Below are 13825 nucleotides of genomic sequence, written 5' to 3'. Positions count from 1 at the left end.
GATGTGGCTCAGTGGTAAAGCACCTCTGGGCTCAATCCTGGTACCCCCCGCCCCCAAAGAACAGACCGTTCTCCAACTTGTGACTTACATTTTCATAAAATTTGATTTCCACAATTTAGCTCAGGAGATCTGAACAAAATGAAATTCCAACCAAGCATGTTGTTTGAAACTCTTTGATGTGTTTCTAATGGATTTGCAAGAAAGTCCAACCCCCTCCTCATCTGGATCCTTAACCCTGCTTCCTTCATGAACTACTCTGCAGCCACCCTGGTCTTGCTCTGCCTCACGGTTTCTGGGCTCTCTACTCTCTTTGGGATGGGAGTCATTTCTCAGGTCTACCTCTGGCGCGCAGGAGGTGCTTGCTGAATGAATGTGAATGAGTGACTGAAAGCATGGCAAACATGCCACTTCACCTCACACGTGCGGCCTACATGGGTCCCAGCCTGTTGTCACACCCTACATGGGCCTCAGCCTGTTGTCACTGTCGACCCCCACCCGGATCGGCCGTGCCTGCGCGTCTGCCAGCGCAGCTCGGACGCTGGTCAAGGCTCCCAGAGCAGGCCCTGCCCACCGCCACCGGGATGGCCACGCCCGTGAACGTGATTGGGCTGCTGGGGCGACGCCCACCTCGCTCGGCTGCCCCGGATTGGTGAGACCTCCCCTGGAGGCGGGGACAGGGCGGGGCTTTGCTGACGCCATCCGGGCCAGAAAAGCGCTGCTGGCGGAGGAGGGGGACTGCGCGGCCAAGAGGGGTGAGCGTGTTGGGCACGCGGGGCGGGCGGCGCCGGCGGCAGGGCGGGACCGGAGATAGGGGACCGGGCGCGAGCGGGGGCGCCGGGCTGCCCGCGTCCGCCTCCCGGTTCTGCGCTCCGCCCAGCGCTGCCGGGCTCTGAGCAGCCCCGCCCCAAGGACCTTGTGGCCGAAGTCGCCAGTCCGGTCTTGTCTTCCAGACCGGAGGACCCACGCGCCTGGAGCACGCGGAACCGCCCAGCATGGCATCAGAGGTGAGTGAGACCTTGGGGGTTCCGGTCTCCGGGCCTGCCAGCCCCAGCCGCCACCTGCGCGCAGGAACCTCTCCTGTCACACCTGCGGTGGGCCACCTTCCAGGAGGCCAGCACCACTGGGCACATTGGCCAAAGCCCGGCAGAGACCTTTGCCAGTGCTCACTAGTGTTCCCATCACTGTCTTCCCACTCCCCACCTTGTGCCTAGATGACCCCAGTGGAAAGCCCTCCGACGACTGGAGGTTGGCTGGCCCTGCCCTGACCTGACAGTGTTGTTACCATCCAGAAAGGTGCCATCCACACATGCAGCTCCCTCACCTCTTCATTCCTTCTTCCCAATGTCCTCTTGCCAGTCCCCACCCTACACAGTACCCCTCTCCTGCCACAGAAGCTGTCCCTGTATATAGAAAAGGTAGCAGCCAGAAAGTGTCCTTGCTGTCCACTTCTGGCCTGTGGGAAGAGCCAGTAGGTAGGAGCCTCGCTGTGGCCCTCCCTGGTCTCAAGGGGTGCCTGACCTCCGCCTATCTCACAGTGTCTCCTCCTGACCTCTAAATGGCAGGAGTCCAAAGCACAGGCTCCTGCCTTGGGCTGCAGTGGATTTATCTAGCAAATTAGGATAATAACAGGTGCCTGCCTTCATCTCTAAGGTACTGGATCATGAGGTCATTGCTTTGAACCCTTCAAGCAAACGAGGCTATTAGCTTGAAGCTGATGAAGGGAACTCGAGGCCTGAGAAGCAGCTGTCTGGGTTCCAGTCCCTCTGACCCTCATTAGCGGGCGAGTCACTTCCTCTCTCTCAGTTCATCAGAATAAACAGGTTAAGAATGTCTGCCCTGCTAGTGTCTGGATTGTGGTGGAGGGCCTGGACTTTGGAGCCAAACTCTGTACCAGAGTCACTTTAGCTCTCTAAACATCCTTCTGCGCTTGTAAAGCAGGGGTAACAGTGCCCACCTCAAAGCAGGGTGTAATAGCTCTTGGAATCCTTCCTACAGGGCCACTAAAATAGGTACTCAATTAATGGTGGCTAACAGGACGACATGATGTTCCCTGTGCACTGCAAGTTGGCTGTTGCTCATTCAACCCTGCCCTTCTGCCCCCAGAGTTCATTCTGGACCAGCTGTCTCCTGGCTGGGGGCAGTGCCCTCTCCTACCATGATGGGCCTACCCTCTCTTCAGTGACCAGTTGGAGGCACCTCACTCTGACCTCCTCCTGCTATCCTTTTGAACGCCTGCCAGTGGGATGGGAGCTTAGTCCCAAAGTACGGTGGTCTGCCTTCTGACCAGCCTCTGGGTGGCCTCAGCTTGCCCCAGGCCGTCCTGTGGGATGGTGCTAATTGGTTTGGCTGCAGCTCTGCTTGTTACAGTTGTAGTTATTACTAACAACTCAGGCAATGAGGCCCTGAAGCCTGCCAAGGGAGGCGGTGCCAGTCTGCGGAGCCTCCTCCCCAGCAGGCTCCTGGCTGGCTTGGATTCTGACTAGCTGGCTCTGGCCCTGTGTCCCCTGTGGTCAGGCCCAGGGCCCCACAGGGTGCTTTGCTGAAGATCATCTTAGTGGGGCAGCTGAAGGGTCAGCCCTGCTCACAAGGCTGGTGGGGGTGGAGGCTGCCTCTACAGGGCAGAGCCCCGCTGGGCACTGTCGGATCAGTTCACAGCCTGGGGCAGAGCATTGCCAGCCCCTGTGGTGCACATTGCAGCCCCAGGATCCCTGGCTGCTCCCCAGTAATGAGAGCACTGACTGAGCCCTCTCTAGCACCGGGTGTTATACTGTGCCAGTGTGTGGCACATATATCTGATTGGGTGTTCACAGCAAGACTATCAGGTGCTGTTATTACTCCTGCTTTCAGAGAAGCAGCCCTGAGGGTCAGAGAGGGTGTGTAGTGTTCCCAAGGTCAGTGGTTCACAGAGGCAGGGCACTGCAGGGGGCGGAGGAGGACATTTGTTCACTGGCCCCTTGTAGACACGCCTCCCCTCCATGATGCAGGTGAAGTAGCCAGCATGTTTCCTCCTGATCCTGGGCACTTGGCGCTCAGGCTGCTCCCAGGTGTTCCGCAGCCCCTCCCCTCTGCCCCTCTGCTCCTCTGCCCCTTGCCCTGGCCTATGCCCTCGTTCAAAACACAGATTTTGTCCTGTCTCTGTCCTCAGCTCCTCGGGTCCTCGCCTCCTAGAAAGACAGCAATGGTGAGGGGTCAGTGGTCTCCAAATCCCCAGGCAATGAGGAAGAGAGGTGCAGGAAGCCAAGGTCCAGGACACCACAGCCCAGGAGAGGGACCCTGGTGGAGCATGGGGCTAAGGCGTGGGCTGCAGTCCGGGCCATTGGTGGGAGCCAGCGGCATGGCTCTGTGCCTGTGGCTCCCCTCTGTAGAGGACAATAGTGGTGCCTACCTCAGAGGGTTGCCATAAGCACATGCCAAGCAATTAGCATGGTGCCTGGCACACAGAGAGAAAGCAGTATATGCTCACCAATATTTATATACATGTCATTATCTTTGGTGAAACTCAGGTTCCAGCAGGTGACTTCTCACCTTAGTCCATGGTAAGGAAGGACCAGGATTTCTGTTGGTCCTGGGGATGCCACCATGAGTAGGACACATTCCTGTCTTCCATATCCAGCCACGTTCCCATGCTCCTTCCCGAGAACTCTGGGCAAGGCCCTCATCCTTTGAATCTCAGTTTCCCTGTCTGTCCAGGGAGAACAATCCTGATCACTGACCCCATCAGCAAGTTCCCTGGGGGCCCTTTTTTGAGAGGCATCATTTAGGTGGGTGGGTGACTGATTTTTCCTGCTGTCCTGGTAGAGCGGGAAGCTCTGGGGTGGCCGGTTCGTGGGTGCAGTGGACCCCATCATGGAGAAGTTCAACTCGTCCATCGCCTATGACCGGCATCTGTGGGAGGTGGATGTACAGGGCAGCAAGGCCTACAGCCGAGGCCTGGAGAAGGCAGGGCTGCTCACCAAGGCCGAGATGGACCAGATACTGCATGGCCTGGACAAGGTACTCCCATGTCCCAAGCTGCACCAGACCCCTTCCCTGCGACCCTGGGCTCCCACCAATTCCCGAGCACAACTTACAGTGTGCTGAGCCTGTGGCTTCCCTGTGGAGTGATTGTCTGATTAGAGAACTGCTATGTGGCCATGTGCTATGTCTGCTCCTCATCTTTCAGTGGTCCCCATGTGCCCCATGGCCTATGGCAGAGATGTATAAGTGTGAGGAGCACCCTTAGGGCTAGGACTCCTGTGCTAGGACTTAACATCTGTGCAAAGACAGCCATCGGGGAGGGCAGAAGCCAGGACAGGGGCCTGGGTTGCTGTCACCCACTGCAGGTGGCTGAAGAGTGGGCCCAGGGCACCTTCAAGCTAAACCCGAATGACGAAGACATCCACACAGCCAATGAGCGCCGCCTGAAGGTATGACTCTCCCCGCCTCATGGCCCCCCTCCACCTGGCCCAGCCACTCATGTCATTCTGTTCTTCCTCGTTGGCAGAGTGTGGTTGAGACCCCTGAAGGGGAGGCCTTGGTAGAGATGGCGAAACCACGGTCACTCCGGGGGCCCTGGGGTAGGGAGGGAGAGCCACAGGTCCTGCAAGGACCCCTGCAGGCCTGGGTTGACCCTGGGGGCTGTGAGCAGGCAGTGCCTGACCCTGTGCCTCTCTTCACCCCAGGAGCTCATCGGTGAGACTGCAGGGAAGCTGCACACGGGACGGAGCCGGAATGACCAGGTGCCACCAGCTCCTCCTCCCTGGGAGCCCAAGTGGCATTCAGCTGGCAGTGCCTTGGTCCCCTCAGGGGCCAGCAGTCTCCTCCCTGAGTGCCTCTTCCTCTTCCCCAGGTGGTCACAGACCTCAGGCTGTGGATGCGACAGACCTGCTCGAAGCTCTGTGCCCTCCTCTGGGAGCTCATCAGAACCATGGTGGATCGTGCAGAGGCGTGAGTTCCCCTTCTGCCCCCAGGGACACCCAGATGGCAGAGGGGACTGTCAGGGCAGCCAGCATCTCCCCTCCCTGAGGCAGATGGCCTGAGCACCAGACCCAGGTGGCCATGGTGACCAGTTAGTGAGGCTGGCTTTGGGTGTGGGGAAGTCCTGAAGCAAGGTGGAGTGGCCAGGAGGGACACCTGGCTGCCTTCCCCACCCCAGGCCACCCTTGCTCAGCAGGCAGGGAAGGTTGGCCCTCGGAGGGTTGGAAGGCAAGTGCCAGACCTCCAAGGCAGCACCTGGCTGAGCCTCGAGAAGTCAGAGTGGCTTGTCGGCCTGCTGGTGCCCATGTCCCACCCAGCAGGGCCGGCACAGGACAGAGCCCAAGGATGCCTCCCACCAGCCTCATCCCAAGCCTGGGTCTCTGACCTGAATCCTTTGGAACCAGCTTTGCCTCTTGCAGACCTGGCCAGGGGCTACTGGGAAGTTCCAGTGTGATGGGACTGACCTTGGTCAGACAGGCTAACCCCCCTCTTCCCCAGCTCTCCATGATGCTGTTTCACAGACCTCAGCCACCTGGGCATAGAACTGTGCCCCCCGTCACCCCACCCCACCCCTGCTGCTGGGAAGAGCAGGGAGTGGGTGCTAATGAGCACAGGAGATTTTATGGAGTGATGAAAATATCCTAAAACCAATTGCAGAGATGGTTATACACAGAACTGCATGATGGGCAGATCCCACGTGGAGTCTGTCTCAGTGTAGCTACTCATTTAAACAAAACAACCAATCAGAATCGTCCCCGAAGCCCCTGTGCCTCTGCCTCACTTCTTCAAAGTGCCCTGTTGTCTCTGGGGTCCTTCAAAGAGTCTCTCCTGTTTAAAAACAGGCCTCACACCTCAAGGTGGTACCCCCCATGGCCGCCTCCCCTGCTCTGGCCCCTGCTCAGAGCAGCCAGGCTAAGGGCCTAATCCACCCTTGGTCCTGGAGTGACCTTGTCCCTGACCATGGCCCTGGCCTAGTCCTTGGACCACACAGTCGCACCTCTGCTTTGCCCAGAAGACCTATTTGTGCCTAGGCCTATAGTGTCCTCTGACCTGCCTCTTAGCACCTGCTCCTCCTCCCCCACAGTGAGCGGGACGTCCTCTTCCCAGGGTACACGCACCTGCAGAGGGCTCAGCCCATCCGCTGGAGCCACTGGATCCTGAGGTGAGCGGCTGTGGCACAGGAGCAAGTGAGGGTCGTGTGGGAGGGGAGGCCCTGCTGCCCTGACCCCCCAGCCTGCCTCCCACAGCCACGCCGTGGCGCTGACCCGAGACTCCGAGAGGCTGCTGCAGGTGAAGAAGCGGGTCAATGTCCTGCCCCTAGGGAGGTGAGTGGGGCCCAGCGCCTTGTGGGCCTGGAGGGGTTGTGGGCACTGCTGGCCAGTCAGCATGGCCCTGGGGGTTTGAAGAGGAGAAGCAGGAAGCACAGAGCCAGCCAGGAAGCCAGGCAACTGGCCAGGAGGAGAGGATGAGGGCTGTACACCAACCCCCAGCTCTTCCAACATGGGGCCGACTCAGCCAGAGAACATGTCCAAGCAGGGCCTGAGCTTTCCAGGAAAGCTCCTGGAGAGCCCAGCTGGCCACCGCAACCTGCCATTTCCCCTGCATGGGGACAAGTGTTCTGGCACCCAGGGCTGGGCCAGGGAAGGGATGGGCCCTGGCAACTAAGGCTTGGTTCGGTGGGTACATGTAGATGTGCCAGGGCCTGCCTGCCAAGAGCCCTGGTCACTGTGAACCCCCTGTCCCCACAGTGGGGCCATTGCAGGCAATCCTCTGGGTTTGGACCGGGAGCTGCTCCGAGCAGGTGAGGAGCCCTGCCCATCTTCCCTGGGGAGAGTCACTCTCAGCACCTGCCAGGTGACCCCCCCACATGATTACCTGCAGGCTCGGAGGTGACCGAGGTGACCAGGTGCTGGGCACACTCAGGGTTCCTGCCTGGGCCTCTGCAGAGATCCCATCCCCTCCTCTGATCCTTGATCCTGAGGGGAGTCGGGGTCGTGGCTGGGCATCCTGGTCCAGGGTGAAGAGGACGCTTCCTGCCCTCCAGCCCAGCCCCATTTCCTCCCCACCTCCAGAACTGAACTTTGGAGCCATCACTCTCAATAGCATGGATGCCACCAGTGAGCGAGACTTTGTGGGTGAGTTCTGGGTGCCACCCACTCATCTGCAGGACCAGTCCTTGCATGGCGCCCCATGTTTGTGACCCAGCCTGGGTCCTCCCGGGTTCTCCACCCCTGGATCCACCTGGCTCAGCTCTAGGCCTGGTAGGGAACCAGGAGGGCCTGCTGACTGAGTGCCCGCTGTCTCCCTCCAAGCTGAGTTCCTGTTCTGGGCTTCGCTGTGCACGACCCACCTCAGCAGGATGGCCGAGGACCTCATCCTCTACGGCACCAAGGAGTTCGGCTTTGTGCAGCTCTCAGATGCCTACAGGTGAGTCTAGGCGGCACCCGGCCTGTCCCACTGCCATGGCTTCCTTCCTCTTACCTCCTTGTCAGCAACATCTGGACAGCATGCTGCTAGGCCTGCAGGGCCACCCAGGGCAGGGCAACCCCTCAGTCCCAGCATCTCTGTCCCCAGCACTGGAAGCAGCCTGATGCCCCAGAAGAAAAACCCAGACAGCCTGGAGCTGATCCGGAGCAAGGCGGGGCGTGTTTTTGGGCGGGTGAGCAGGGCAGGGGGGCAAGGTCTCCGGGCCAACCCAGCGGGTCCAGAGGCACCCGGGTCCCATCTCCTGAGACTCCCTCTCCTGCAGTGTGCTGGGCTCCTGATGACCCTCAAGGGACTTCCAAGCACCTACAACAAGGACTTACAGGTCTGAGGTCAGGGAGGGGTGAGGGCCATCTGCCCCCACACCACACACCAGGCCTCAGGGCCAGGCACACCCAGGCAGGTCACTGGGTGACTGCTGCTCCTCGCCCTGCACACACAGCCCTGTGGCTGCCTTGGGGCTGTGTTCTTCCTTGGTGTGGGGGTGAGGGGTGCTCAGTGGTCCCAGTGGGAGGAGTGGGGACAGAGCTGCGGGGCCCTCACCTGCTGCTACGGACCCCCCAGGAGGACAAGGAAGCTGTGTTTGAAGTGTCAGACACCATGAGCGCCGTCCTCCAGGTGGCCACTGGCGTCATCTCTACACTGCAGGCAAGACTGGCCTCCCCTGCCCATCTGCTCTTCTCATCTGGGGTGGGCATGCCTGGGCATGGCTGGAGCAGGCTAGGTGGGCTGCAAGACTCGAGGGCTGTGCCCTCTTCTCGGGAATCCCAAAGGGCCAAAAGCTGCTGCAGTGGAGGAGAAACAGGTCCAGGGCCCAGGGCCCTTCTTCTGGCCAGGCGGGTTCTTAAATCATTTATCAGGGAAGATTTCGGTTACAACAGTTGCAGAACACATCAGAGCGGCTTTGTACCCATGCCCAGCCACAGCGTAGACCCTGCTGTCTTGCTTCAGCGTCTGTACCTACCCCAGTTATCCTGAAGCAGTCCCACCCCCTCATCACTGCATTCCCAAGTCACGCTTGTGTCTTGAGCACTGGTCCTCAGAGCCTCATCCTGGGACTAGCCGCATCCGTGTCAGCTGAGAACCTGACAGAAAGGTGGCCCCAGGCCCCACTCCAGACTGCTGACCCCCATCCTTTAATCAACCCTGCAAATCATGCTGTGGCGAAGGCTCTTGCAAACCCAAAGGCAGCTCTGGGGGCTCACCTAAAAGTGTCAGGAATTATGAGAAGACGGGCAAGGAGAGAGTAGGGCAGATCAAATGGGCAGGAGAGTCTGCCCAAGTAGGGGAAATAGAGGGTTTGGGAGCAGGCCCTGTGTCCAGGGACCCCAGGGCTCACGACTTGCTTGGTTGACGTCCCCAGATTCACCGTGAGAACATGGCTCAGGCTCTGAGTCCGGACATGCTGGCCACTGACCTGGCCTACTACCTGGTCCGCAAAGGGGTGAGTGTGAGGTAGCTAGGCGGAGGGCATGGGACAGGGCTTTGCCCTGAGCTGTGCACAAGGGAGGTCAGGAGGGGACAGGCACACCGGGTAGAGCACAGTGGAGGGAGCTCACACCAGTGCCACCCCTGCCCTGCCCCCCCAGATGCCATTTCGCCAGGCACACGAGGCCTCCGGAAAAGCCGTGTTCATGGCTGAGACAAAAGGGGTCGCCCTCAACCAGCTGTCCCTGCAGGAGCTGCAGACCATTAGGTACAGCCTTCCTCTGCTATCCCCAGGAGGGAGCCTGGTCACCCCACACAGGGCAACTTTGACTCTCTGACCCATTTCCTGCCTTCCTCCAGCCCCCTTTTCTCAGGCGACGTGAGCCACGTATGGGACTATGGACATAGTGTGGAGCAGTACACAGCCCTGGGTGGCACCGCACGTGCCAGCGTCGACTGGCAGATTGGCCAGGTGCGGGCGCTGTTGCAGGCACAGCAGGCCTAGACTCCCCACAACGTGCTTCCAAATAAAACGGGCCCCAGAGGGGTGCAGCATGTTCTCGGCCGACCCTGTCTCCCTGAATGGCGCACTTGCCAGGATCTGTTGAGCAGCTAGTAGGGGCCCCCAAGGAAGTGGAGAGGATGGTGACCTCTCACCTGGGTGTCCTCAGCAGTGCCATGGTGGCCCTTGGTGGGCATGGCATGTGCCCTCCTTCCCAGTATCCTATGGACACCCTGCTTTCCTTCTCTCCTGTTTAATGCACCCTTCCCTGGACATTCAGGCACCATGACAGGTGTCCCTTGGGCAGTGGTCTATGCCAGGGCTGCAGGAGTAACCGTGCCCTCGTGAGGGGCATGGTGTACTTGGCGATGTGTGGTGTCAGGCATGGGGCCAACTTCACACACAGGTGGAAATGGTGCCTCCTCCACCCTCAAGAAGATATGCCAGGAAATCTCCCCCGGACCTGAGGCGAGGGCCTCAGAGAGGTGGCATCTCTCCTGCAGACACGTGGGGACAGCCACACCAACCTGCCAGGGCCCTGGCACTTGGGAAGTGTTCCAAAGAGCCCAGACTGGAGATGTCTTCTACACAGATAGCCTCAAACCCTGATAAGAAATGTCTGAAGTTTACATTTTATTAATGACAAAGAAAAGCAAGGAAAACCCAAGGGAGAATGAATAGTGGTTCTGGGAGAAATGAAGAGGTTTCTGTACACTAAGGAACCAGAGTGCCAGCAGTGGGGACACGCCCCCAAGCCCAAGGAGGAGGGGAAGCTGCAGCCACAGACAGATTTTCCAAGGGAATGGTCTGGGAACTAGCTGGAGATGCAGATTTCAGTCAGACCTAAAACAGAGACTGGATCTGTTTCACCAAGTCCTCTGGGGGACTCCAGTGTGTGCTCAGAGTCTGAGAATCACGGTCACTGGAATGGTCACCAGTCTTGCCCTGACCTGGAACCTGCTCTTAACAAACTCCTGGGTACCTCCTGCTGCATGAAAGTCACAGCACCCATCCAGAAGGTGCCTAGAGCCAGTCCAGGGAGGAAGGAGGCCTGTAGATACCCATCAACAGGTAGTGATGCTTTGCCCTCAGTGCAGGAGGCACTCACTGCACACACAGGGCGCTCACCTGCACACACAGGGCGCTCACCTGCACCCATGGGGCACTCACTGCACACACGGGGTGCTCACCTGCAATACAAGGTGCTCACCTGCACACACGAGGTGCTCACTGCACACACTGAGTGCTCACTTGCATACACAGGGCGCTCACCTGCACACACGGGGCCCAGCCCTACAGATGAGAACCAGAACAGAGCGGGTGGGGAGACTGCGGGAGCCTGTCTGCCTTCTTGGGGGGCACCGTGCGATATAAGTGGGGGATCTTCTTAGATGACCCTGTTTAAAGTTCCTCCCTGACCAATTAGGGCCTTGACACAGCAGCCTGGCCACCTGAGACCTGACCTCACCAGAGGGCAGGGGAATGGGTGGAGACAGGGTATCACACCCTCCTCCAAGGGCTGCTGTGCCTGACGCTCTTCTTCACACCTGCCTATCCTGGTCTGCTACCTGATCTTTTCCACTTCTCTACTTTTTTGTTTTCAACCTCAGCATCTGGGGGATGGGGACATAGCTCAGTTGGTAGGGTGCTTGCCTCGCAATCACAAGGCCCTGGGTTCAATCCCCAGCACCACACACATACCAAAAGAACATAGTCAACCTTGGCATCTAAATACACCCAAACTCAGTGTGACCCTGTATCAGTTTCCTGTTGCTGCTGTAACAAATACCACAAACCTGTGGGCACAAAACAACATGAGTGGAGTCTGAAATAGGTCTCACTGAGATGAAATCAAGTGTCAGCAGGGCCAGGCCTCCTTCCCAGGTTTTAGAAGAGAATCCACCCCTTGCCGTTGCCAGTCTTTAGAGGCCCTGCGTGCCTTGGCTTGTGGCCTCTTCCTCCATCTCCCAGTCCAGCAGATGTCTCTGCTTTAGTTGGCACAGCTCCTTCTGACCCTTCTGCCTCCCTCTTACAAGGACCCTTGTGATCACACTGGATCCAATTAGGTAGTGGATCAATCCCAATCTCAAGACCCTAGTCATATTTACAAAGTTCCTTTTATCATTTAAGGTACCAGATTAACAGGTTCTAGGGATTGTGGTGTGGATTTCTTGGGGGTCCCTGACTGCCAGGGGCACCCGATCTTGCAAGACCAACTGTCATTAAAGCCTTGCTTTTTGCTGTACCTGTCTGTTTCCCAGTCCCTTCTTTAGGCTTTAACAGGTGTGTTTCTCACACAAGGTCCCCAGTCTTAGCTAATGGCAGCATCAATTGAAGTCCAAAATCTCATCTGCATGGAATCATCTAAATGACCTAGCCGGGTGTAGTGGCACTCACCTGTAATCCCCATGGCTTGGGAGGCTGAGGCAGGAGGATCTCGAGTTCAAAGCCAGCCTCAGCAACAGTAGGATACTAAGCAACTCAGTAAGACCTTATTTCTAAATAAAATACAAAATAGGGCTGGGATGTGGCTCAGTGGTCGAGGGCCCGAGTTCAATTCCTGGTACCCTGCCAACACACAAGAATGACCTAAATTAGGTACAAGTACAGCACCACCCAGGGATGACTGAGTGTAGGCCTTCCTGGGGCCACAATTCGTCTGTCTAATCCTGGGAAACTCACGACCGTGATGAGGCTTAAGTGAGTTCACACACATAAACTCCAGAACCCATTTGCTCCTAATGCAGTGCCTGGACCAGCACAAGGTAACAGTCACAGACATTCCAGTTTAAAAAGGAAGACGATGAAGGAAAGAAGGAGTCACTGGTCCCAGGCAATTTTGAATTGCAGCTTGGAGAACTCCAAGATCTTGAAGGCCTCAAGGCCTGGGAACAGGCTGATCCTGGGCTCTGCCCCTGGCCTGTACCACCGTCCTCTGAGTTATCCTTACCAGCCGAGTCCTGCCGGTGAGGTTTGGAGAGAAGCTTGGAAACCTTCTTTAATTTCCTCTTGATGCTGGACGTGGGAAAGCCTGACTCAGGACACAGAAGAGGAACCAGCTCAGGAGAGCACAAACAGGTCAGGCTTCGCTTGGGTCCCGCTGAAGGGAGGAGCACTGACGGGGGACCAGGCTGCTCTGCCAACAGGGAGGTGAAGCTTGTACATTGATCTGGGACAGGGCAGAGTCAGGTCATTGGCACTGGCCAGGGGCATGCTCCAAAAGACATTCCACAGATGTCTCTTGAGCAAGGCTTGGACCACCAGGGGCTTGTGCTCAGCTTGTCCTGGGAACTGCCGTTGTCCTATAGCTGGTTCCACCACCCTATGCAAGCCTGGCTTGTGGCTCCCTCAGGGCCTTGTGCTACAGAGAAAGGGCCTAGGATGCTTGGGCCGTGCAGAGGGTGAAAAGGCAGGCGGTGGGTTGGAAGAAAGCCCCAGGTCCAGGGGGAAGCCAGCATGTCCACGTGCAGAACCTAGGGGAAGCTCCCCCCCAGAGTTAAGGGGACAGATGTAACATGAAGATGGAGATCCCTCTCAGCCACCCATCAGACACCTGCAGGCCCAAGTCCCTGAAAAGTCACCTAGGCAACAGCTGCTGTCATCATCCACACGTCAGAGGTGTGACCTCCAGCAGAGCCGGCTGCGTGGCCTTCGAGGTTGACTAGGTGAAGCTAGAGGTTTATTTGGTTTCCCCTGGTAACGATGTCATCCGCCCCTGTGGTTCCCTGGTGTCTCGCGATGGCTCTGTGGGAGGAGCACAGGGTGGGGGCAGCCTGCCTGCCTCAGAGGATGTGCCCAGAGTCGCCTGCCCTGCCAGCTCCTGTCCCCCCATGTGGCCCCAACACTGTTTCTCTCACTCTGTGCCAAGGGACTTTTGCTGGCAGAACGTCCTTGAGAGCCCTGTGGGTTTCCTGGACAAGAAGCTCCTCTCCAGAGATTTCCTGGGTGATCCCATTTCTGTTCCTGGCTTCTGCTTAGATACCTGAGGGACTCCATGAGACACATTCCTGATCTCTTCAAGAGCACTGTGTGAAATGCTCTGACCCTTCTTGGTACCGGGGATTGAACCTGAGGTGCTTAACCACTGAGTCACATCCCTGACCCTTTTTATTTTGAGACAGGGTCTCACTGAGTTGCTTAGGGCCTTGCTAAGACACTGAGGCTGGCTTTGATCCTCCTACCTCTGCCTCCTGAGCTGCTGGGATTACTGGCCTGCACCACTGAGCCTGGCACTCTGGCCATTCTTGATCCTTTCAAGGCAATAGCAAACCGTCAAACAACACCCTGGGCTTCCTCTGTAAAGCATGCTTTCCTGACAGTCATCTCCTAGTTTAAGTATCCTTAAACTGGATACTTAAGTATCTTGCATGTAGACAGGCTGAGAATTTCCCAAATTATGAAATCCTGGTTTCTTTTTGCTTAACCACTCTTAGCTTGTGCTTCTCCTTGCACATT

General features: G+C 57.7%; 1 protein-coding gene across 1 annotated transcript; it reads left to right on the top strand.

Annotated features, from left to right (window-relative positions):
* The first annotated feature begins 683 nt into the window (after window positions 1-683).
* On the top strand, window positions 684-9427 carry Asl (argininosuccinate lyase). The gene is made up of 17 exons (XM_046454640.2): window positions 684-752; window positions 951-1004; window positions 3799-3993; window positions 4323-4406; window positions 4662-4718; window positions 4829-4926; window positions 6041-6118; window positions 6204-6281; window positions 6705-6757; window positions 7029-7091; window positions 7269-7383; window positions 7531-7615; window positions 7706-7765; window positions 8005-8088; window positions 8804-8884; window positions 9030-9136; window positions 9229-9427. Exons 2-17 carry the CDS (start codon window positions 993-995, stop codon window positions 9371-9373), a joined length of 1395 nt encoding a protein of 464 aa, XP_046310596.1. The 5' UTR covers window positions 684-752; window positions 951-992; the 3' UTR covers window positions 9374-9427.
* Window positions 9428-13825: the final 4398 nt, after the last annotated feature.

This window comes from Marmota monax, unplaced genomic scaffold (assembly GCF_021218885.2).
Source record: "Marmota monax isolate L192 unplaced genomic scaffold, Marmota_monax_Labrador192_F-V1.1 WCK01_AAM20220418_F8-fsc00086, whole genome shotgun sequence".
Lineage (NCBI taxonomy): Eukaryota > Metazoa > Chordata > Mammalia > Rodentia > Sciuridae > Marmota > Marmota monax.
Note: the sequence above shows the minus strand (reverse complement) of the source record. Positions and strands in the feature narration are given on the sequence as shown.